The 25,033-nt window shown below is 44.6% G+C and overlaps 1 protein-coding gene and 1 long non-coding RNA gene across 2 annotated transcripts in view; one reads left to right on the top strand and one right to left on the bottom strand.

Annotated features, from left to right (window-relative positions):
* Positions 1-9,511: 9,511 nt before the first annotated feature.
* Positions 9,512-22,286, top strand: LOC122543528 (zinc finger protein 239-like). The gene is made up of 3 exons (XM_043682324.1): positions 9,512-11,277; positions 21,610-21,688; positions 21,858-22,286. Exons 1-3 carry the CDS (start codon positions 10,340-10,342, stop codon positions 21,915-21,917), a joined length of 1,077 nt encoding a protein of 358 aa, XP_043538259.1. The 5' UTR covers positions 9,512-10,339; the 3' UTR covers positions 21,918-22,286.
* The window catches only part of LOC122543563, a 17,473-nt gene continuing 13,050 nt past the window's right edge, over positions 20,611-25,033 (bottom strand). The window contains exon 3 of the long non-coding RNA XR_006310099.1: positions 20,611-20,960. This is a non-coding gene — a long non-coding RNA (uncharacterized LOC122543563). The remainder of the gene's footprint in view (positions 20,961-25,033) is intronic.

Below are 25,033 nucleotides of genomic sequence, written 5' to 3'. Positions count from 1 at the left end.
CTATCCTTTTCCATCACTATTTTAAAACGAATAGAATTATAGTCACTGGCCCCAAAGTACTCCCCCCACTGATCCCTCAGTCACCTGCCCTGCCTTATTTCCCAAGAGTAGGTCAGGTTTTGCACCTTCTCTAGTAGGTACATTCACATACTGAATCAGAAAATTGTCTTGTACGCACTTAAGAAATTCCTCTCCCATCTAAACCTTTAACACTATGGCAGTCCCAGTCAATGTTTGGAATCCCCTAACACAATTGATCTCTTAGAAGCTGCAGCGTACCCCTCGATGCATTAGAGCCAGTCTCAATACCAGAAACTTGGCTGTTCGTGCTACGTTCCCCTGAGAATCCATCACCCCCTACATTTTCCAAAACAGCATACCTGTTTGAAATGGGTATATCCACAAAAGACTCCTGCCCTAAAGGGCCTACCTTTCTTACTCTTCCTGGAGTTAACCCATCTATGTGACTGTATCTGAGACTTTCCCCCCTTCCTATAACTGCCATCCATCACATACTGTTGCTGTTGCAAATTCCTCATCGCTTCTAACTGTCTCTCCAACCGATCCATTCGATTTGATAAGATTCACATCCAGCAGCATTTATGGCAGATATAATCCGCAGTAACCCTTAAACTCTCTTTAAACTCTCACATCTGACAAGAAGTATATATCACTGCAAAGGCCATTTTTGTTCCTTCATGATCTACAGACCCAGTTACCTTATGAACTCTTCAATTAGCTCAGTCTGGTACCTCTTTATGATAGGAACTTATCTCACCAAGCAGACTCCTTACTCGGCTGGATTTGTTTTTCCCACCTAATGAATGGCTCAGGGCCTGTAGGAGTGATCAATCAAGCGCGCACAGACCTGTCAATTAATTTCTCTTCCTTATGAATGATTGTCTTTCACTGTTATCTATCTAAGAACATGGTGTTTTTGTAAACTTTTTGTATAAAGGAAGCCACTTTGTGACAGTACAGCAGAGTAGCCTGAGAGGGCTCTTGAAGAGCTGATATCCTACTCCTGGGTTATTAAAACCTAGTTAGTTTAGCTTATAGGTATCAGTGTTATGTTTTAACTGCATCGTTTTATCCGCATTGTAAAGTTTACTGGCACCACTGGCACGTGTGAGCTGTATTCCCTAGAAATGATGTGGAGAAGCTGGTGTTGGAGTGAAGTGGACAAAGCTAAAAAATCACATAACACTAGGTTATCGTTCTGTAGGTTTATTCGGAAGCATGAGCTTTCGGAGCGCTGCTCCTTCCTTGGGTAGCTGTGGACCAGGATCATAAGACATAGAATTTATGTCACAAGACCATAGTTTCATGCAGCTGAAAGTATCTATTGAACAAACCTTGATTGCTGTTAGGTCTTTCAATTTTTAGATTGGGTTGCAGGTTTTGGTTCATTAATATGTAAAACCCAGAACTTCTTTTAAGTCACATTCTTGATGTAACCTAAGGTTTTATATATTTTCAAAAAGGTTATTACAGCTCAGACAATGCATTGTGTGTATCCCAACCTTGAGTCAGACTGGTTTTATTTCCAAAGTATGAATTTGTAAAATATTACATTGACTGACTGACTGCCTGCATTAACTGCTGCAGATTGTGCACTTTTTGAACAAAATAAAATGTCTGCAAAAGTTATTCGGTAAATGCTACTTCATCCCACACACTTATGTATGTTAGCGTTCAGCAGAGAGAGAATGTGCATGCTTGGTTGTGTGTGTGTGTGTGTGATGAAATATAAGATATAATATAAATATAAAGAGGGAGTTTGCATGGGGGAGTGTGGGGTAGGTACATCTGTGCATGTGTCGGAGAGAGTCTGCGTGATTGTGAGAATGTAAGAGAGTATGTGTGCTTAGTGTGAGTGTATAGTCTAGTGGGGTCACCTGTAGTGTGACATGAACTCAAAATCCTGGTTGAGGCCATTCTCATGGGGACCGAACTTGGCTATCAGTCTCTGCTCAGCCACTAGAAATGATTAAGCAGTTACCATTACTGTCTCCATTCTGTGCAGTTGGCAGCAGGAGGCCAGATGGCATCAGTGTGTATCTGATGCGAAGACTTGGGAACCGATGTGCTCAGGACTGGAGAAGCTGGAAAGGGAGGTTGCAGCTGTATCAAGTCCTTCAGAGAGAGAGAGAGAGAATGGTGATGACTCTCCCTGAGACATGGGGGTACTCAAGAAATTGAGAATACCTCAAATGACATATTCAGAAACATCATTAAAGTCTGAAATCATGTTCAATTTTTAAAAAAATCTGCATTCAAATATGCATGGTTAGGCCACATTTGAGGACAGGCTTTAATGGGTGAATTGCCTATTTGTAGTCTTGTGAAATTGACTCCGACAATGGAGAAATAGAGTTGTAGGGCACTGAAACAAACCCTTCGGTCCGTGTCGACCAGATATCCTAAATTAACCGAGTGATCTATTTGGCAGCGTTTGATCCATATCTCTCTCGGCCGTTTCTATTCATGTACCATCCAGATGCCTTATAAATGTTGTCATTGTACCAGCCTCCACCACTTCCTCTGACCGGTTATTCCAAACACGCACCCACCCTCGACATGCAAAAGTTACCACTTAGGTTCCTTTTAAGTCTTCCCCCACCCTCTAGTTTTGGACTACCTCTACCCTGGAGAAAAGACAAAATACAAATTGAAAAAAATAAAAGTCTGATTCCAGCCTTTTTTTTTCCCCTCCTGCTAGCGCCGGAGACCCGGGTTCAATTCCCGCCTCAGGCGACTGTGTGGAGTTTGCACGTTCTCCCCGTGTCTGCGTGGGTTTCCTCCGGGTGCTCTGGTTTCCTCCCACGGTCCAAAGATGTGCAGGTCAGGTGAATTGGCCATGCTAAATTGCCCGTAGTGTTAGGTAAGGGGTAAATGTAGGGGTATGGGTGGGTTGCGCTTCGGCAGGTCGGTGTGGACTTGTTGGGCCGACGGGCCTGTTTCCACACTGTAATGTAATCTAAAGTTACACGAGTGCCTCCACAGAGCATACTGCGCATGCTTCTCGGTGTCAGTAAACACAGCGCATGTGCGCCGTTGTCAGCAAAACAACCTGCGCATGCTCTTAGCTGTCCGCTGATACGACTGCGACCTTCTCATGAACCAATGGGGAGCCCTGGACGGACCGGAAGAAGCTGGTAGTGCTGCCAATCAGAATTACCCTTTGTCCGAATGCGGAAGTTGGGCGACGAGCGTCTGCAGCTGCTGCTCCTCTCTCTCTCTGAATGAAGATTGAGCTTCAGTCCAGATTGCAATATCTTTCCTCTGTCCAACATCTGTGAGTATGGCACTCAATGTGCTGCAAAGTGAATGAATTGACTGCACACATTGAAGAGAATAATTATGATCTGAGACTCCTTACAGAGACATGGCTTCAGGATGACTAGAATTGGCTCCTGAATATCGAGGGGGTAGTCAAATGGGAAGCTCCGGTAAAGGCAGAGGGTTGGTACTGCTCATCAAAGCATTGATCACACGATAGTCTAGTGTCAGCTCGGATTTCAGGTCCTGATTTCTCTGTCCTCTAATCTCCCTTTTCCCACAGAGTAAGATGTCGGCCTGTTCTCGGCTCTACTGGATTTCTGCTAAACTTTGACCCCCTTTTTACACCTTCCGAGGCAATAAAACATTCAGTCAAGGCCTAACCCACAATCTCCCAGCCTGTCAACCATCCAGACACAGTGTCATCGTAGCAGGGAATAAAACAAGAAGAATGAAATAAAATTAGAAATAAATAATGCTTGTGCTTGATGTCTGTTCATTAGGAAGTAAACCAGAAATAGGAGTCTCCCAGGATTATTATATTGCCCGACTTGAGGAATTCTCTCTCTCTTACATCTAACTATTAGTGCCCAGCTTGAAATGGGTAAAGATGGATAAATCCCCAGGACCTGATCAGGTGTACCCGAGAACTCTGTGGGAAGCTAGAGAAGTGATTGCTGCGCCTCTTGCTGAGGTATTTGTATCATCGATAGTCACAGGTGAGGTGCCGGAAGACTAGAAGTTGGCAAACGTGTTTAAGAAGGGTTGTAAGGACAAACCAGGGAACTATAGACCAGTGAGCCTGACGTCGGTGGTGGGCAAGTTGTTGGAGGGAATCATGAGGGACAGGATGTACATGTATTTGGAAAGGCAAGGACTGATTAGGGATAGTCAACATGGCTTTGTGCATGGGAAATCATGTCTCACAAACTTGATTGAGTTTTTTGAAGAAGTAACAAAAAGGATTGTTGCAGGCAGAGCAGTAGATGTGATCTATATGGACTTCAGTAAGGTGTTTGATAAGGTTGGAGACTATTAGCAAGGTTAGATCCCATGGAATACAGGGAGAACTAGCCATTTGGATACAGACCTGGCTCAAAGGTATAAGAGAGGGTGGTGGTGGAGGGTTGTTTTTCAGACTAGAGGCCTTTGACCAGTGGAGTGTCACAAGGATTGGTGCTGGGTCCTCTACTTTTTGTCATTTACATAAATTATTTGGATGCGCGCATAAGAGGTACAGTTAGTAAGTTTGCAGATGACACCAAAGTTGGAGGTGTAGTGGACAGTGAAGAAGGTTACCTCAGATTACAACAGGATCTTGACCAGATCGGCCAATAGGCTGAGAAGTGGCAGATGGAGTTTAATTCCGATAAATGCGAGGTGCTGCATTTTGGGAAAGCAAATCTTAGTAGGACTTATACACTGTTTTAAAAAATTCTCAAGGTCAGGTTCGTAGGAGAGTAGTCTGACACAGAACAAACGACCAAGAGGCGAGTCTGCTAGAATATGAGCATTTTATTCCCCGCAGCGCCGCCACAACCAGGTCTCATACTTACAACGGGTCTGGCTTATACTCACTCTACATGTTACCGGAACTGGGAGCCGTCAGTTCTCGTAGAGCGGCTGCCAACATGCAGGTTCATAGCTCCTTGAAAGTGGAGTCGCAGGTAGATAGGATAGTGAAGAAGGCGTTTGGTATGCTTTCTTTTATTGGTGAGAGTATTGAGTATGGGTGTTGGGAGGTCATGTTGCGGCTGTACAGGACATCGGTGAGGCCACTGTTGGAATATTGCATGCAATTCTGGTCTCGTTCCTATCAGAAAGATGTTGTGAAACTTGACAGGCTTCAGAAAAGACTTACAAGGATGTTGCCAGGGTTGGAGGATTTGAGCTATAGGGAGAGGCTGAACAGGCTTGGGCTGTTTTCCCTGGGGTCAGAGGCTGAGGGGTGACCTTATAGAGGTTTACAAAATTATGAGGGGCATGGATAGGATAAATAGACAAAGTCTTTTCCCTGGGGTTGGGGAGTCCAGAACTAGAGGCCATAGGTTTAGGGTGAGAGGGGAAAGATATAAAAGAGACCTAAGGGGCAACTTTTTCACACACCGAGTGGTACGTGTATGGAATGAGCTGCCAGAGGAAGTGGTGGAGGCTGGTACAATTGCAACATTTAAGGGGCATTTGGATGGGTGTGTGAATTGGAAGGGTTTGGAGGGATATGGGCTGCGTGTTGGCAGGTGGGACTAGATTGGGTTGGGATATCTGGTCGGCATGGACGGGTTGGTCCGAAGGGTCTGTTTACATGCTGTACATCTCTATGACTGTATTTACATCAACGGAAATAAAGCATATGTTATCAAGTAGACAAAGAGATAGACAGGATGGAAATAGAGTTTTCAATCCAACACATTCCATGCTGGCAAGATATCTTTTGGGAAGTCTACTTCCATTTGCCATCATTTAGCCCATCTCTCTTCATATTCGCATGCCCATCTCTCTTCATATTCGCATACCCATCCAGGTGCCTTTTTAAATGTATTTTATTGGTCGCTTCCTCTGGCAGCTCACCTTCTGTGTGAAAAGGTTGCCCTTTAGATCCCTTTTAAATCAACCAGGGAGCATAGGTTAGGGGTGTGAACATCCCCATCCTGGAGAAAACACCTTGCTTATTTATCCTATCCATGCCCCTTGTGAGTTTATAAACCTTCATAAGGTCATCCGTCAGCCTCCAACGCTCCAGAGAAATCAGCCCCATTCCATTCTATTCAGCCTCTACTTATACCTCTAACCCCGGCAACATCCTTGTCAATCTTTTCTGCACCCTCTCAAGTTTCATAACATCCTTCCTATGCTATAGCAGGGACACCAGAATCGAATGCAATATTCCAAAAGTAACCTTGTCAAGGTCCTGTACAGTTGCAACATGACCTCCCAACCCCTATACTCAATGCATTCAATGGGCCAAATGGCCTCTTTCTGCATTTCAAATATTTTATGATTTAATTGTGTCCCATCAATTTTAGTCACCGTCTATGTTGTATGGTGTGTGAGGGTGGGATCACTGGTAGAAGAATTGCACAAATGGCCTAACTAATGTCCTGTGAAGTGTATCAAACATCTTCACTACCCTGTCTACCTGCGACTCAACTTTCAAGGAACTATGGATCTGCCAATGCGTCATACAGCATGGAAACAGACCTTCAGTCCAGTCCGTACCAATCATTATCCCAAATTAGACCAGTCTCTCCTGCCTGCTCCTGGCTTGTATCCCTGCAAACCTTTCCTATTAATGTACTTATCCAAATGTCTTTTAATTGTACTCGCATCCTCCACTTCCTCAGGCAGTTCATTCCACACATGAACCACCCTCTGTGTAAAATTAGTATTTGAATGGCAAGGATGGGGTTGAATTGAAATGGTTCATAAAATAAATTGTTTTTACAAACCCCTGAGAGCAGGTATGGGAGCATCTCCAACTCTGGAGTTGCTCAAATCGCTATTTTCATGGATTGTAGGGGGGAGTAAAGTGTTGGATTCACAGAGGAGGAGATTTTCTGTGAGTGTGAGGCTAAAGTTAAAGTTAAACCCATGAACTCAAACTGCATTGACTTGGAGAAGAGCAAAGGGAGTTTGCAAAGTGGCTTCCCCTCCCCACGTGCCTCAGCTGCAAGGCAACACAGGTGCAGTGCGGGCCCGCTGTCTGCCCCACCCCCCCCCATTGTGGATGTCACAATACAGAAATAGCCCTGTCAGTTTGATGAAATTCCCTCCCCCTGGGCAATATCTGGGAGCAAAGCAATGTGTCACCCTTTCCATTCCTCACCCTGGGAGGGAGCGAGAAGGGGGGGGAAGCATTTTTCACTTGTAGCAACTGGAGTGAATCCAGGGAGGGAGCAGACTATCGAAAGGTGCTCAGATGCTCTCTTGTCCCTCTTAAAGATATTTTCCTTGTGTATTACTTCAGTTTGGCATGTATACAGTTTGCACCCTAGAAAAGGATTCTTTGATCAAAAAAACCTGCCTGGTTTGCTAATGTCTTTTCGGGAAGGAAATCTGCCATTCTTACCTGGTCTGGCCTACATGTGACTCCAGACCACTAATGGTGTAGTTGATTCTTAATTGACCTCTGGGCAGGTAGGGATGGATAATAAATGGTCCAGCCAGTGACACACTCGTCCCTTGAATGAATATTTTAACAAAAAAGTCATGACCCCCTTTCTTCCTCTGTCCGGGTCAGGCCTCCAATTATGAACTCTTTCTTCTTCCTCACTCCTGAGTGGCTGTTGTATCCTAAGCAGTTGTATTTAACTGAGTTATGAACCTGTTTCCTTCTCCATTTTGATTGTGTGCGCCTGTAGGCTCCATCAGTCTCCTGCAAATCAGACAGCTTTTGTAAGCTCCTCCTTGGCCTCCACACCAGGGCATCTACATGTTAAGACTCCAAGCTGACTTCTTCCAGTCAATACCAACATTTTTCCAAGCTGGGTCCCCTCTCTATTTTATGGTTACTATCAGGACTGTTGAAGTCTTGCTGGACAGTCCTGGCTATAGGCATATGCAAACTCAAACTACCTTCAAGAATGCATTTTGACGGTCTCGAAGGACCGCAACACAGTATTGGTATTTCCGTGCTGTCTGTAGACCCACAATGCCGTTATTGAGGGAGTTACAGAATTTGACCCAGTGCTAAATTTCTAAGTCAGACTGGTATGGGGATTGGAGGGGAACCTGCATGTGATGGTATTCTTATGCACCTGCTGCCCTTGTCCTTCCAGATGGAAGTGTTCATGGGTTTGGAAGGTATTCGCTGAGGTGCCATGGTGAATTTCTGCTTTGAATCTTGTAGGGTAATACATGTTCCTATAAATGAGCATCAATGGCAGAGAGAGTGGATGTTGAAGATGGTGGATGGGGTGACAATCAAATCAGCAGCTTTATCTTAGATGATAATTAAGTCCAGTATTGCTGCTGACGCTCATCAACTCATCATGATACCTTGTTTTGAGTTGATGTATCTATTTGAAATCTATCCGACTCATCTCAGGTGTGGATGTGTGCCTCTGACAGGTAGACTGGTGAGGGCAAAGTCATGTGGCAAAGTCTTGCTCCCTGACACTGAGTTGGTCAGCTTAGTCAATAATGGCGCTGAATCACACTTGTGATGGTGAGCAATGAAATCAATTGAAAACATGGAATATAATGTGGCAGATGTGGGATTATCCACTTTTTGGAAGAGGCTGAAAAGTGTAGGTATACAAAGGCATCAAAGGTTTCCTTGTTGATAAGTCACTGAGGGTTATTATGCAGGTACATCAATCTATTTTGGTATTTACCACAAGAGGATTTGAGTGGAGAGGTAATGGAGTCTTGCATCAATTGTATTGTAGCTTGGTTGCACTGCACCTGAATTACTATGTGCAGTCTTGGTTCGCACAGAGAAATGTGATGAAGGTTCACCAGACTTGTTCTCAGGCTGGCAGGGCTGTCCTCAGACAGTCTTTAGACTCAATGAAACCCACAAAATATTTAAAGGAGTTCACAGGGTGGGTTCAGATAAGATGTTTCCTGTTTTGGGATTTTAGAACCAGGGACCAGAATTTAAAAGTAATGGCAAACCACTTAGGCACACAATGAGGTGAAAGTTTTGTTTTACTCAGGTTGCAGGTAGATCGGATCGTGAAGAAGGCGTTTGGTATGCTTTCCTTTATTAGTCAGAGTATTGAGTACAGGATGTGCAAGGTCATGTTGCGGCCACTGTTGGAATGCTGCGTGCGATTCTGGTCTTCCTATCGGAAAGATGTTGTGGAACTTGAAAGGGGTAGAAAAGATTTACAAGGATGTTGCCAGGGTTGGAGGATTTGAGCTATAGGGAGAGGTTGAATAGACTGGGGCTGTTTTTTTTTAAGATTAGATTAGATTAGATTACTTACAGTGTGGAACATTTCTTGGAGCATTGGAGGCTAATGAGTGACCCTAATAGATGTTTGTAAAATCATGAGGGGCATGGACAGGGTAAATGGACAAAGTATTTTCCCTGTGGTGGGGGCAGTCCAGAACTAGAGGGCATAGGTTTAAGGAGAGAGGGGCAAGATATAAAAGCGACCTAAGGGGCACCTTTTTTATGCAGAGGGTGGAACATGTATGGAATGAGCTGCTAGAGGAAATGGTGGAGGCTAGTACAATTGCAACATTTAAAACGCATTTTGGGCCGGGTGCTGGCAGGTGGGACCAGATTGGGTTGGAATATCGGGTTGGCATGGACAAGGTGGACCAAAAAGTCTGTTTCCATGACTCTATGTTCGCAATTAAAGGGGTAGTTTCTCATGGAACTGAGCAGTATTTAAGGGATTGGCACATTGATATAAAATTATTCTTCATCTTCTAATGTAGTAATGGAGTTACGTCCTTTATTTCTTGTCATTTTTAAAATTTATTAGGATAGCAGGAAGTCATTCAGCAACTTTACTGGCTTTCTTAAACAGTCTTGATATTTCATTATCATGTCCTTGATTCAGCTCCATTTCCAGCACCTTTTGTAGGCAGTTTATTCCATGTTATTGTCACCTAAATGAAGTTTTCCTCCATTCACACTTAAGCCTATCTGGCTGCATGAGGATTTTCAGGTTTCTGTGTCCTGGATAATATGTGATCAGCAGGCATCTAGCAATCTACAGGAATTGCCAACTATGTTGTGTTCATTTAACAGTACTGACCGTGATCACTTACTTTAGTGATTTTTTTTTCACAGGACGTCACGTGGAAAGAAATTTGAAAGCAATTGATACATCGACTTCTGACAGAGCCACTTGATTCATTGGGATTCGAATCAAGAAGAAATGTTTGCTTTTGTCTGCTTGAGAGGTTTTGGACACTGGTGTGGCAGGAAGAATACGGAGACAACTGAGTGAGGGAGATTCAGTGTGCTGACTGTGAAAAGTGCTTCACGCCATTTCCTCAGCTTGGGGAATAAAAATCTCACTCCTCACGGTGGGGAGAGACTGTGTACCCGTTCTGTTTGTAATTTCAAACCCTGGGCAACACAAGTAAAGCTTCCCCCATGGGAAAACCGTGGAAATGTGGAGACTGTGGGAAAGGATTCCCTTCCCCATCGGCACTGGAAAACCACAGACGCATTCACACCGGGGAGAGGCCGTTCACCTGCTCTCAGTGTGGGCAGAGATTCACTGAAGCATCCCACCTCGTGAGACACCAGCGTGTTCACACTGGGGAGAGGCCATTCACCTGCTCCATGTGCGGGAAGGGATTCAGTCGGATGGGCAACCTGCAAACGCACCAGCGGGTCCACACGGGAGAGAAGCCATTCATGTGCCCTGTGTGCGGGAAGGGGTTTGCTCAGTCATCTGGACTGTTGATCCATCAGCGGGTACACACTGGGGAGAGGCTGTTCACCTGCCATGTGTGCGGGAAGGGATTCACTCAATCATCTACTCTCCTGATCCACCAGCGGGTCCACACTGGGGAGAAGCCATTCACCTGCTCAGTGTGTGGGCAGGGATTCAGTCAGATGGGAAACCTGCAGACGCACCAGCGCCTCCACACAGGAGAGAAGCTGTTCACCTGCTCAGTGTGTGGGAAGGGGTTCGCTCAGTCAGCTGCACTCCTGACCCACCAGCGGGTCCACACCGGGGAGAGGCCATTCACCTGCTCACAGTGTGGGAAGGGATTCATCAATTCTTCCACCCTGTTGACCCACCAGCGGGTCCACACAGGGGAGAGGCCGTTCACCTGTTCTCAGTGCGGGAAGGGATTCATCAAGTCTTCCATCCTGCTGACCCACCAGCGTGTTCACACTGGGGAGAGGCCATTCACCTGCTCCATGTGCGGGAAGGGATTCATTGATTCTTCCGGCCTGCGGACCCACCAGCTGGTTCACACCAGAGAGAGGCTGTTCACCTGCTCTCAGTGTGGGAAGGGATTCACCCGCTCCTCCCACCTGCAGAGGCACCAGCGAGTTCACGTGCCATCGCAGGGGGAGTAGAATATAGAACATAGAACAATACAGCGCAGAAAAGGCCCTTCGGCCCTCGATGATGTTGCGCCGACCTATGAACTAATCTAAGCCCATCCCCCTACACTATCCTATCATCATCCATGTGCTTATCCAAAGAATGTTTAAATGGCACTAATGTGGCTGAGTTAACTACAATTGGCAGGCAGGGCATTCCACGCCCTTATTACTCTGCGTAAAGAATCTTCCTCTGGCATTTGTCTTAAATCTATCATCCCTGAATTTACAGGTACGCCTCCTCGTACAAGCCAACATCATCATCCTAGGAAAAAGACACTCACTGTGCACCCTATCTAATCCTCTGATCATGTTGTATGTCTCTATTAAATCCCCTCTTAGCCGCCTTCTCTCCAATGAGAACAGACCCAAGTCTCTCAGCCTTTTCTCATAAGACCTCTCTCCAGACCAGACAAAATCTGGTATATCTCCTCTGCACCTTTTCCAATGCTTCCACGTCTTTCCTGTAATGGAGTGACCAGAACTATACACAGTATTCCAAGTGAGGCCACACTAGCATTTTGTATAGTTGCAGCATGACATCACGGCTCCGGAACTCAATCGCTGTATCAATAAAACCTCACACACCGTATGCCTTCTTAACAGCACTATCAACCTGGGTGGTAACTTTCAGGAATCTATGAATGTGGACACAAAGTTCCCTCTGCACATCCACAGTACCAAGAATCTTTCCATTGATCTGGTATTCTGCCTTCCTGTTTGATTCTTCCCAAAGTGAATCACCTCACATTTATCTGCATTGAAGTCCATTTACCACCTCTCAGCCCAATTCTGCAGTTTATCCAAGTCCTCCTGCAACCTGCAACATTCTTCCACACTGTCCACCACTCTATAGGGACATACCTATCAAAGACACGCAATATTTGTTCCTTAAAGCAGCTCCACAGTTTGATTGTCCCCGTCCCCTACATTTTGCTATTCCATTCCATGCCTAAGTCTTGCCTAGTGGCATTATAATTGCCCTTCCCCATCTATAACTCTTGCCCTGTGACATGTACCTCTCCCTTTCCATCGCTAAACTAAATGTAACTGAATTATGGTCAGCCTCTTCTTGAAGCTCAAACCTTCCAACCCAAGCAACATCCTTACAAATCGTTTCTGAAGCCTTTCAAGTTTCACAACATCCTTCCTACTCAGTGATTAATAGTCTGTGAACAATATATTTTGTTCAGGCCATAAAAGAGGGCAATTTTTGAGGGGAATTAACTTTCACATTCTTTTTCTAAATCGTTAGGACCCTTTTAAATCTTTCCCCTCTCACCCGAAACCTATCCCCTCCAGTGTGGGAGTTCTCTACACGGGAAAAAGATCAACAAAAGTTGAGTATCCAGACAAAATGCAAAAGGAAAAAAAATGTCGCTCGAGCCTTTTTTCTCCTGAGGTCATCTATCGTCAACACCGTCAACCACAGAGAGTATATTGCGCATGTTCCTCAGTGTCCACAAGAATTGCGCATGTTCACTGGTGTCAGCAAAAATCTGCGTATCCCCTTGGTATTCAAGGAAACTGCATGCAACTTTGATTGGACCAATGGGGAGCCCTGGAGAACCGGAAGGAGCTTGGTCCTCCTGACAATCAGAGACTCCCCACCATTGTCTGAAATGTGGAAATTTGATCATTAGTTTATGAAGTTGCTGCGGTTCCTTTCTCAGAATGAAGATTGAGTTTCACCCCAGACTGAAACTGCTTTCCTTTGTCCTACATCTATGAGTACGGCACTCTTTTCTTACCCTCTTTTTTTCATTCTGGGGTTCTGAGGAGCAGGAGAGTGACGTTTCGGGCACGAGCCCTTCGTCAGGAATGCTGTGCGGATGTACAAAGGGTCCTCAGTGTCCTTCTCCACCAGTCAATGCCAGTAACGGAAGGGAAACGGAGTGAATCCAGGGAGGGGACAGACTCTGGAAAATTTGGTCCAGGACTGTGCTTCAATTGGCAAACACATGGAAAATGCAGTACCACAATGTGAAATTATAGTCCTTGCTGTGGAAAATAAAGGCAGAAAGAAAGCGCATGGTTTAAATGGGAATATATTGGGATGTGGAGAAAGTGAGGACTGCAGATGCTAGAGATCAGAGTCAAAAAGTGTGGCGCTGGAAAAACACAGCAGGTCAGGCAGCATCTGAGGAGCAGGAGAGTGACATTTCGGGCACGAGCCCTTCGTCAGGAATGATGTGTGGATGTACAAAGGGTCCTCAGTGTCCTACACCAGTCAATGCCAGTTGTCAGACAGATGCAGCAATGAGCAAGGCAAGTGGAATGTTATAGCAAGAGGAATTGAGTTCAGAAGTAGGGATCTCTTCCAGTTTGGGGGTCATTAAATATATTCAATGCTGAGTTCATCTGATTTTTGAACAAGAAAGAAGTGGATGGTTATGGAGAAAGGCAAGAAAATGGTTTTAAAACCAGTATAGAACAGTTACAGAGTCATACAGCACAGAAACAGACCCTTCAGTCCAATTAGTCCATGCTGACTATGTTCTGAAACCAAACTAGTCCCACCAGCCTGTGTTTGGTTCATATGCCTCTGAACCTTTCCTATTCATGTAGTTATCCAAATGTCTTTGAAATTTTGTAACTGTACCTGCATCCACCACTTCCTCTTGACATTGGTTCCACACACAAACCACTCTGTGTTTCAAAACAAAGGAGCACCTCATGTCTTTTAAAAATATTTTTCCTCTTACCTTCAAAATTTGCTCCCTAATCTTGAAACCCCCACCCAAGGGGAAGGACCTGCCATTCATCTCATCTATACCCCTCAGGATTTTATAAAGCTCTGTAAGATCTCCTCTCAAACTCCTATGCTCCAGTGAAATATGTCCCAGCCTCTCCACCTAGATGGAGGCATATTCATATCCAGTTATGATCTGTTCAATGTTGGTGCAGGCTCGAAAGATCAAATAGCCTACTCCTGCTCCCAATTCTCTCAGTGTCCAGTAAAGCAAGAGACCCATAAGACGTAGTAGCAGAAATTCGGCCTTCAGCCCATCAGGTCTCCTCCATTCAATCATGGCTGATAAGTTTCTCAACCCCATTCTCCTGGTTTATTTCCGTAACCATTGATCCCCTTGATACTCAAGAACCTATCTATCTCAGTCTTAAGTATACTCAGTGAACCGGCCTCCACAACCTTCTGAAGCAGTGAATTCCACAGATTTTCCACTCTCGGGCTGAAGACGTTTCTCCTTATTTCCATTCCAGAAGGTCTAAGGCTTTACTCTAAGGCTAAGCCTTCAAGTTCGAGTCTATCCATTCAATGGAAACATCTTCTTAACATCCTATCTGTCCAGGCCGTTCAGTATTCTGTATGTTTCAATTTGATCCCTCCGGAGTGTGGGCCTGTTAATCAGCATGAACCAGACCCTTCAGGATGTGGTACAGCAGGGATTAGGTTCAACAAAGTGAGAATGTGTGAGGTGGAGATTTTCAGCTTTTAGGGAATGGAGAGAGGAAAGAAAGTTCAATATAAATTAGAATTGATTGGATGGGCTGATGAACCAGGTAGTGGCAGATTGAGTATAATTTAGATAAATATGAGATGTTACATTTTGGAAAGGCAAATCAGGATAGGATGCTTACACTTAATGGTAAGGTCCTTGATAGTGTTGCTGAACAAAGAGACCCTAGAGTGACCTTGAAAGTGGAGTTGCAGGTAGACAGGATAGTGAAGAAGGCATTTGGTATGCTTTCCTTTCTTGGTCAGAGCACTGAGTATAGGAGTTGGGAAGTTCTGTTGTGGCTGTACAGGACATTCGTTAGGCCACTTTTGGAATACTGTATTCAGTTTTGGTCTCCCTGCTATAGGAAAGAAGTTGTGAAACTTGAAAGTGTTTGGAAAAGATTTGCAAGGCTTTTGCCAGAGTTGGAGGATTTGAGCTAGAGGGAGAGGCTGAATAGGTTGGTGATATTTTCCCTGGGCCATCAGAGGCTGAGGGGTGACCTAAAAGAAGTTGCATAGTAGGGTAAATAGCCAAGATCTTTTCCACCAATGTAGTGGAGTCCAAAACAAGAGGATATAGGTTTATGGTGAGAGCAGAAAGATTTAAAAAGGGACCTGAAGGGCAACATTTTAACACAGAGAATGGTGCGTATATGGAATGAGCTGCCAAGAGGCTGGTGCAATTACATCATTTTAAAGGCATTGGATGGTTTCATGAATGGGAAGAGTTTAGAGGGATAATCTAGTCCCATTTGCCAAGTGCTGGCAAATGGGACTAGATTAATTTAGAATATCTAGTTGGCGTAGATGAGTTGGACCGAAGGGTCTGTTTCCGGGTTGTATGACTCTAATCATCTTCAGTGAAAGCAGAAGTATTATTGTGAAGACTGGACTTTCAGAGCAGCTTTCAAAGATGTTTTACCCTTACTGGGAGTAGAAGTTGCAATGAAATCTTTCATTTGTGAGACAACTGAGAGTACATCTGTGATTTTGGTGGAAAGTGGGACTTCATTGCACTGTGGGGTTGAAGTGCTTTAATGTTAACGGTGGTAGGTGATATGTGCTGAGTGGGGAGCCTAGTGAAGTGTTTGATGGGTTTTTGTTTTAAACTTCTCATTTCTTTGAGCGTCCAACATTGTATTTCCAATGCTGTGCATCAGAAGAAGCGGTAAATCAGTAACTGATGTCGTTAGAAGCCTTACCATTTTCAGCACTGCAGGTATTGCATTGTTTCATCAGCATTGTAAAGGTTACTGGCAGCAGCAGGTGGTGTGGGCTGTATTTACTAGAAACGATCAAGCAGTTAGATAACACATACTAGAGGACAGGGTGGGACTTGTCTTTCAATCTGCAGAAGGTGGCAGGTTCTGGCTGCTGTGATCCAGGGCAAGCACAAGTGCAGTAAATCATAGAATCCCTACAGTGTGCAAGCAGGCCATTCAGCCCATCAAGTCCACACTGACCACTCCGAAGAGCATGCCACACAGACCCACCCTATCAGGTTATTTCTGCTGGTGGCTGAGACTAGGCCTCAAGATTAAGGGGAGGAGATTTAGGACAGAGATGAGGGGGAACTGCTTTTCCCGAACAGTAGTGAATCGATGGAATTCTCTGCCCAAAGAAGCAGTAGAGTCAGCATCATTAAGTATATTCAAGACACAGTTCGGTGGTTTTTGCAGGATAGGGGAATTAAAGGTCATCGAGATAATGCAGGTAGGAGGAGCATAGCTTAGTCCTTCTATTTCTGTGAAACTATAGCCCTGCACTTCCCATGGCTAACCGACCTAACCTGCACATTCTTGGATACAATGGGAAATTTAGCATGGCCAACCCAAATCAAGGTGAACAATGTAGTGATGTGGAAACTGAACGTCAGAGAACGATAGAAAGGGACAAGGAGAATAAATGTAACAGCAATCAAAGCTAGATTCTAAAGATCACAAAAAATAAAAGGTCAGTATTTAAATGTGTGCTGCATCGTAACAAAAGTGAATGAATCTGCTGCACAGGTTGAAGAGAATAATTATGATCTGAGACTCCTTACAGAGGTATGGCTTCAGGATGACAAGGATTGCATCCTGAATATCGAGGCGGGCATGTAGTATCGGGGCCATAGCAGTATCAATTTGAAACTCCAGATATTAATTCCAGTAACAAGGCCAAAATGCCACCAACTCCCTCCAATCTCTAAGTTTCCCAACACTGAATGGCCCGTAATTGCCAGTTGTATCCTTTTCCCCTTTATCATTTACTATTCAATTCAGCCCATTGAGTCAACTCTGCCATTTACTCAGATCATGATTATTCTGGTAAACATCAACTCCACTTTCCTGCCATTGTCCCATAATCCTCAATTTGCTTACTGATTTAAAAAAAAACTATCTCAGCCTTGAATGCACCCAGGCTCAACAGCCCTCTGTACTAACAAGTTCCACAGATTGACTGCCTTCAGGAGAAATTCCTATCTTTCCTAAAATGCAATCCCTTATTTGGAGGTTTTTTTCCTCTGGTCCTCGACTCATGCACTTTTTCACATCTGGCCTGTCAAGTGTCCTCAGAATCTTGTACATGACAATAAGGTTACCTGTAATTCTTCTAACAAGCACAGACCCAACCTATTCACTTCTCCTCATAAAACATTCTTTCCATACCTGATATCATCACAGTCAACCTTCTATGGACTGCCTCCAATGCCAATATATCTTTCCTTAGGTAAAGGGCCCTAAACTGTTCACAGTATTCAGTTGTGGACTGACTGGTGGCTGACATAGGTTCACTATAACCTCCCTACTTTTATACTCGACTGAAAAGGCCAACCTCCCATTTGCCTTCCCTATTACTCACTGAACCTGGATGAAGTGATTCGTGGATGCGAGTTTCCAAATCCCTCTATTCTGCAGCTTTCTCCATTTAATATTCAGTTCTTCACCTCCTGGCAAACTGCATAACCTCATTTTCCCATCTGCCAAGCTTTCGATCATTTGCTTAACCTGTCAACATCCCTCTCCAGATATTTCATGTCATCCTCATCACCTGCCTTCCCCATCAACTGTCTCTTCTGCAAATTTGGCAATAGTACATTCACTTTACTTATCCAAGTAATTCATATACATATTGTAAATAATATTGGCCCCAGCGCTGATCCCTGTGGTACACCACCAGTTACAAGTTGCCATCCTGATTATGCCCCTTATCACAACTGTGTCATTAGTTAGCCAATCCTTGATCCACGCTAACAGCCTCCAACAGCCTGGGGTCTTTGCTTATTATTTCATGAGATGTGAATATCATTGGTTGTGCCAACAACTCTTCCCAAACTGACCTTGGAAAAAGTGGTGCTGAGCTGCCTCTTAAAATGCTTCACAAATAAAATGTGGTCTGCAACAATGTTCAGAAGTGAGTTCCAGCATTTTGGTCAATAACAAAGAAACAATGCAATATATTTTGCAGTCGGAATGCTGTGCTCACATGTGTCTGTTCTTGGTGATTGAGGTCATGGCTTGGAAGGCGCTTTTGAAGAACGACGACTCATGCAATCAAGCCAGGCTGATAGAATGTGGCCTCAGACTCTGCCATTTTGACTTTCCTCATCAATCTACATTCTTTCCAACAAAGTTTCAGTCTCAAACTGCCACACAATGCCTTCTGTTACAGTAAGAATACACATGATTACCAACCATATTTTGGGTTGTATAAATCTTAGCCTGCCAGAATTATTTTTTAAAAAACTTTAATTAAAGTGGGTGACTGCATGAAATGGTTTGTTGGTCAGACTGGAATCATCCTCCTCAAAAGGAGGCAATGCCATCAATATCAGTAAACTCTTTTTGTTAAAAAGCACAAGTTCTTGATTTATTTTCAAAACTGACTGGTATTCACACCAGCACATTCAATGTCAAACTCAGACATCAGAAATGAAAATACACCATTAATTTTGTCTTACAATAATCCAACAGATTAGTTAATAACACACAGTGAATACCAAGGCTGATTAATATGAAATTAAATTTGACCAAAAAGAATGTAAAATCAGGATGGGAGATAACAAATGGGGGAAGGGCAGAAGGCAAGAAATGCAGCATCACAGAAGGTGCCCCTCCAGGGAGTGTATTTTACCTACACCTGCTCAATATAAACAAACACTCTGACATGACCCTCCGGTTTTAATGTAAATAACCGTCACCTCCCCCTTCCCGGGCCCCGGGAATTATACAAAAATAAACAATTAACCCCAACGGGGACTCTCTCCTTTACTTCACAACTTTTGTTTGAAAAGTTCCGGCTTTAATTTGAAATGTATTTAAAGGTATTTTCTGAGGTAAACGATGCCTGTCTGCCCCCCTCCCTCCGTCAGAAACCGCCCGCTGAGTCGATGAGAAAACCGCAGCCTCGCGCCGCCATCTTTGTTTTTCTTCTTCTTTCCGTCTCCTCCTTCAGTGACGCGCGTCATCCACGCTCCCTCCAATCAGAGCGCACCTTACTCCACCTGACCAATGGCGGCCGGCATTGACACACTCCCCAGATTGTCGTTCACCGATTCCTCCGCACCGAACTTTGGGATTGGCGGAGAGGTTCGCACAAACGTCAGAGTCTCCGCCCCTTTCCGCTCCCATTCATTCATTCATTCATTCAACAGGAGAGGACCCGATTTACTACAATGGGCTCGAGGGATACCGTGGTAGATTGTGGATCATAGGACACGGAATTTATAGCAAAAGGTTTCCGTCTGATTTAACTGAAATTATAAATTTTAAAAGACCCAGTCCGAGAACACTTGAGCGGTCCGGGGCATTCCACCTCGGACCTCCAGGTGGCCATCCTCCAAGCGGACATCAGGACAGGCAACAATGCAAAGTAGGCGAGCAGAGGCTGATATGCCAAGTTCGGTGTCCATGGGGATAGCATCAACCGGTACCTTGGGTTCAAGTCACACTACAGGTGACCCCACTGCGCTGCACACAGGCACACCTACAGATACATACACACCTACAGACACTCATGCAGACCCTCTCTCATACACACACATCCACTTCCACATGCACACGCAACCTCTCACAGACTTATGTGTTTTTACACTCACACATACACATATTCTCTCACAACACCCATCTTCCCCACCCCCAACACACACACACACTCATATAATTTGGAGATGCCGGTGTTCGACTGGGGTGTCGAACAGGTTTAATTGGAAGCACACTAGCTTTCGGAGCGACGCTCCTTCATCAGGTGATAGTGGAGGGCTCGAAAGGAGCGTCACTCTGAAAGCTAGTGTGCTTCCAATTAAACCTGTTGGACTATAAACTGGTGTGTGATTTTTAACACTCATATAAGTTTGTGGGGTGAATTTGTACTTGCAGAATTACATTTTATTTTGCTCAAAAACTGCATGAATCCATGTAAGATTCTATAAATCCTTTTTTGGATTAGAATCAGTCGGAACATTGGGGCACAGACAGCCTCACACAGTGCACCTTCAATGCACTATCTGGGCCAACATGACACCTATTGTTAAAGCCCACTTGAGAATGTAACTTTAAGGAAGTTCTGGGATTTACATATGAAAGACCTGAAACCAACATGCCCATTCTAAAAGACTTAAACAACCTAGGTCTTTTTCAATATATAATTTCAGTTATATCACACTATAAACTTTTGCTATAAATTGTGTCCTACGATCTTATACTCGATAACCACCTGATGAAGGAGCAGTGCTCCGAAAGCTCGAGCTTCCAATTAAATCTGTTGGACTATAACCTGGTGTTGTGTGATTTTTAACTTTGTACACCCTAGTTCAACATTGGCATCTTCAAATCAGGTTTGTTTGAAATCACAAGCCCTTTCATCAGGTGAAGTCATGAAAAAAATGTGCAGGAAAGATAATTTAGATGAATGATCAGCCATGGATGGTGATGAAAGACAGAGCATCTGAACGATCAAAAAGCCTCCCCACCCCCCGACATTAACCATTTCATGTCTGGTTATTTCTCAAGAAGCTGCATTGTAGGTTCATCCTGAATTAACACACTTTGTTTTTGCTTCACAAAATCAGACATGCTCACTCTCAGCAGTATCGCCAATGTCGTGAAAGATATTAACTTTCAGGTGGAATTATCCAAAATTCAAAGAGATGTCAGTCTTGACGTTTGGCTTTCCTATTCCTGTAAGATCCTGAAGTATCACAGTCAGGATCTGTGAGAACAGAGGAAAAGAGAAAGTGGGATGGTGCTTTCTTTTGTGCAACGGCAAATAAAAAGTTCTGCAGAAAATATAATTTCTACCATGGACTGACAGTGATGACTTTTGTAATCACTTTGTACAGAGTATTTGGAGATCTGAAGACGAAAATTTAAAAATCAACAAATGAAGGGCTAATGCCCAAAACGTTGACTCTCCTGCTCCTCGGATGTTGCCTGATCCGTGGTGCTTTTCTAGCGCCACACCTTTCGACTCTGACTCTCCAGCAGCTGCAGTCCTCACTTTCACTTCAATGTCTAACAGTCAATCAATCCATTGTGACCGCAATAATTTTCGACTATGATTCTGTGAGAAGGAGCCAAGCTTTTTGGTCCCTGTTCTAGTACGTTTTCAGCATCAGTGGGACTAGATGACACCTTATCTTTGCAGCGCCCTGAGTGTGGAGCCTTTAACAGTTATACGGCCTGGAAAGAGGAATTCACGGCAGCGGCTGCACACACATTTGTGTGCGGCTGAAACTTCGGCCATGGAGAAACCCGAGGAATTCTGCCACGTGGAGAAACCGTGGAAGTGTGGTGACTGCAGGAAAGGCTTGTGTCCCATCTGTCCTGGAGACTCATCGGCGCAGTCACACCAGGGAGAGACCGTTCACCTGCCTCGAGTGCAGGAACACCTTCAGTGATTCCTCCACCATACTGACCCACCGGTGGGTCCACACGGGGGAGAGACCCATCCCCTGCCCCGAGGGCGGGAAGGCCTTCAGCCATTCCTCCACCCTGCTGAGGCATCGGCGGGTCCACACTGGGGAGAAGTCCTTCCCCTGCCCCGAATGCAGGAAGGACTTCAGCAATTCTTCCCATCTCCTGAGGCATCGGCGGGTCCACACTGGGGAGAGGCCCTTCCCCTGCCCCGAGTGCAGGAAGGCCTTCAGCAATTCTTCCCATCTCCTGAGGCACTGGCGGATCCACACTGTTGAGAGGCCATTTGCCAGCCCCTAGTGCAGGTGAAGGTTTTTGTTGACCTGCAACTTGCGGGGGCACCAGTGCTCCCAACAATCGGATTCCACTGGTGATGCTGTTGTGGGTCACCCTCAGGACTGAAACTCCCGCCCGTTCTGACAGTGGGTGCAGTGGGACAGTCGGTGAGCTATTTTTGTTTTCTGCTGGACTTCCCTCCATCCAACTTTGCTTCCAGTGGGAGCTGCAGCATGTTGAGCCCAGAAGCTGCTACTCTCTAGTTTTTTCTGTCCAGTTAAAGAACTGTTGGCTTTTTCTGAGAATGAGTCGCAGTCTGTAAGAAGTATTTGAGTGCATTGGGACAACCATTCGCATTCGGCAGTGACTTTGAAATAGATATACAAGCTATTTTTGTTTTCTGCTGAACTTCCCTCCATCCAACTTTGCTTCCAGTGGGAGCTGCGGCATGTTGAGCCCAGAAGCTACTACTCTCTAGTTTTTTCTGTCCAGTTAAAGAACTGTTGGCTTTTTCTGAGAATGAGTCGCACTCTGTAAGAAGTATTTGAGTGCATTGGGACAACCATTCGCATTCGGCAGTGACTTTGAAATTAGATATACAGTTATGTGCGTGTGAACGACTCATCGTCCAAGAATTGCACAAAAACTTGGGAATCGATTGTTGGAAGCTGGTTGAATTGGTCATTTCTTTATTTTCTTTTTTAATTTACCCCTTAAGTCTCTGTCTGTGAGATGGTGGGGGCATAATAGTTTAAATCATTGCTATTAATTAGATTATCTTGTTTAACTTTGCCTGAGTAAAGTTGCAGTATTAAAATTGTTAATTTTTGTTTAAATTATGGTTTTGGTGTGCAAGATCTGTTCTTCAAGTCCGACTAGGAAGAGTTGAGAAATTCTGAGGGACATTGTGTGTTTTAATTTCACTGTGCTGTGAATCTGGTGATAATGACAATCATAGGTGGAGTTGTGGACAGTGAGGAGGGCTGTTGTCGGCTGCAGAGGGACTTAGATATGATGCAGAGCTGGGCTGAGGAGTGGCAGATGGAGTTCAACCCTGCCAAGTGTGAGGTTGTCCATTTTGGAAGAACAAATAAGAATGCGGAATACAGGGTTAATGGTAGGGTTCTTAGTCAGGTGGAGGAACAGAGGGATCTTGGGGTCTATGTACATAGATCTTTGAAGGTTGCCACTCAGGTGGATAGAGTTTGTAAGAAGGCCTATGGAGTATTATCGTTCATTAGCAGAGGGATTGAATTCAAGAGTCGTGAAGTGATGTTGCAGCTGTACAGGACTTTGGTTAGGCCACAGTTGGAGTACTGTGTGCAGTTCTGGTCGCCGAACTAGAGAGCATAGGTTTAGGGTGAGAGGGGAAAGATATAAAAAAGATCTAAGGGGCAACGTTTTCACACAGAGGGTGGTTAATGTTTGGAATGCGCTGCCCGTGGGAGTGGTAGAGTCGGAATCATTGGCGACCTTTAAGCGGCATTTGGATAGGTACATGGATGGGTACTTAATCTAGGTTAGAAGTTCGGCACAACATCGTGGGCCGAAGGGCCTGTTCTGTGCTGTATTGTTCTATGTTCTATGTTCTATGTTCTATTTGTATTGGCTTGCTTACCCTCATTATCACCTTCTAGGAGAAAGTGAGGACTGCAGATGCTGGAGATCAGAGTTGAAAATGTGTTGCTGGAAAAGCGCAGCAGGTCAGGCAGCATCCAAGGAGCAGAAGAATCGACATTTCGGGCATGAGGGCTCATGCCCGAAACGTCGATTCTCCTGCTCCTTGGATGCTGCCTGACCTGCTGCGCTTTTCCAGCAACACATTTTCAGCTAACCTTCTTATCACCCCAACCACTCACTACGATAGTGAGTTCCACAGTCTCACCACACTCTTGAAGTTTCTCATGAAATCCTCAGCACAGACTTGGAAGAGAAAATGTTGACAAGAGCAGAATACAGGATGCTAACTGCAAAAAGCCAGAAAGATATTCGACAAAGTAAAACTTTGACAATGTAGAGACAAATAAGGAACTTTGACAACAATGCAGAGATCACAAGTCAGTGTTCAAGATAACAGTCATGACAAAAAACTGTACTCTATTGACATTGGATATTGTAATTAGGCAAGTGTCGAGATGCTGTGGTTGGTTAAATACAATAAGGAGAAAGTGAGGACTGCAGATGCTGGAGATCAGAGCTTAAAAATGTGTTGCTGGAAAAGCGCAGCAGGTCAGGCAGCATCAAAGGAGCAGGAGAATCGACGTTTCGGGCATAAGCCCTTCTTCAGGATTCCCAAAACGTCGATTCTCCTGCTCCTTTGATGCTGCCTGACCTGCTGCGCTTTTCCAGCAACACATTTTTAAGCTCTAAATACAATAAGGTAAGACAAATAAAATAACCAGAACTACTAATCATAATTGGTATCCCTAAGATATATATGACCTCGAGGAGGGGTTAGAAGGTTGGGTGAGCAAGTTTGCAGATGATACGAAAGTCGGAGGAGTTGTAGACAGTGAGGAAGGACGTGGCAGGTTACAGCGGGATATAGATAAGCTGCAGAGCTGGGCAGAAAGGTGGCAAATGGAGTTCAATGTAGCTAAGTGTGAGGTGATTCACTTTGGTAAGAGTAACAAAAAGATGGGGTACTGGGCTAATGGTCGGATACTTGGTAGTGTGGATGAGCAGAGGGATCTTGGTGTCCATGTACACAAATCTTTGAAAGTTGCCACCCAGGTAAATAGTGCGGTGAAGAAGGCATAAGCCGTACTGGCTTTTATTGGTAGAGGAATTGAGTTCCGGAGTCCTGAGGTCATGATGCAGTTGTATAAAACTCTGGTGCGGCCACATCTGGAATATTGTGTGCAGTTTTGGTCGCCATACTATAGGAAGGATGTGGAGGCACTGGAACGGGTGCAGAGGAGGTTTACCAGGATGTTGCCTGGTATGGAAGGAAAACCGTATGAGGAAAGACTGAGGCACTTGGGGCTGTTTTCACTAGAGAAAAGAAGGTTTAGGGGTGACTTGATAGAGGTGTACAAGATGATTAGGGGTTGACCATGAGAACCTTTTTCCACGTATGGAGTCAGCTACTAC

Source organism: Chiloscyllium plagiosum, chromosome 44 (genome assembly GCF_004010195.1).
Source record: "Chiloscyllium plagiosum isolate BGI_BamShark_2017 chromosome 44, ASM401019v2, whole genome shotgun sequence".
NCBI lineage: Eukaryota > Metazoa > Chordata > Chondrichthyes > Orectolobiformes > Hemiscylliidae > Chiloscyllium > Chiloscyllium plagiosum.
This window is presented reverse-complemented; position numbering and strand designations above follow the sequence as displayed.

What these genes read in the sequence shown, in the direction of transcription:
- LOC122543528 (XM_043682324.1), top strand. Translation starts at nt 10,340, where the DNA reads ATGGGAAAACCGTGGAAATGTGGAGACTGTGGGAAAGGATTCCCTTCC. An exon ending in CACGTGCCATCGCAGGGGGA is followed by an intron (nt 11,278 to 21,609) that starts GTAGAATATAGA and finishes CACCAGGGAGAG; the next exon opens with ACCGTTCACCTGCCTCGAGT. An exon ending in ACCGGTGGGTCCACACGGGG is followed by an intron (nt 21,689 to 21,857) that starts GAGAGACCCATC and finishes TCCACACTGGGG; the next exon opens with AGAGGCCCTTCCCCTGCCCC.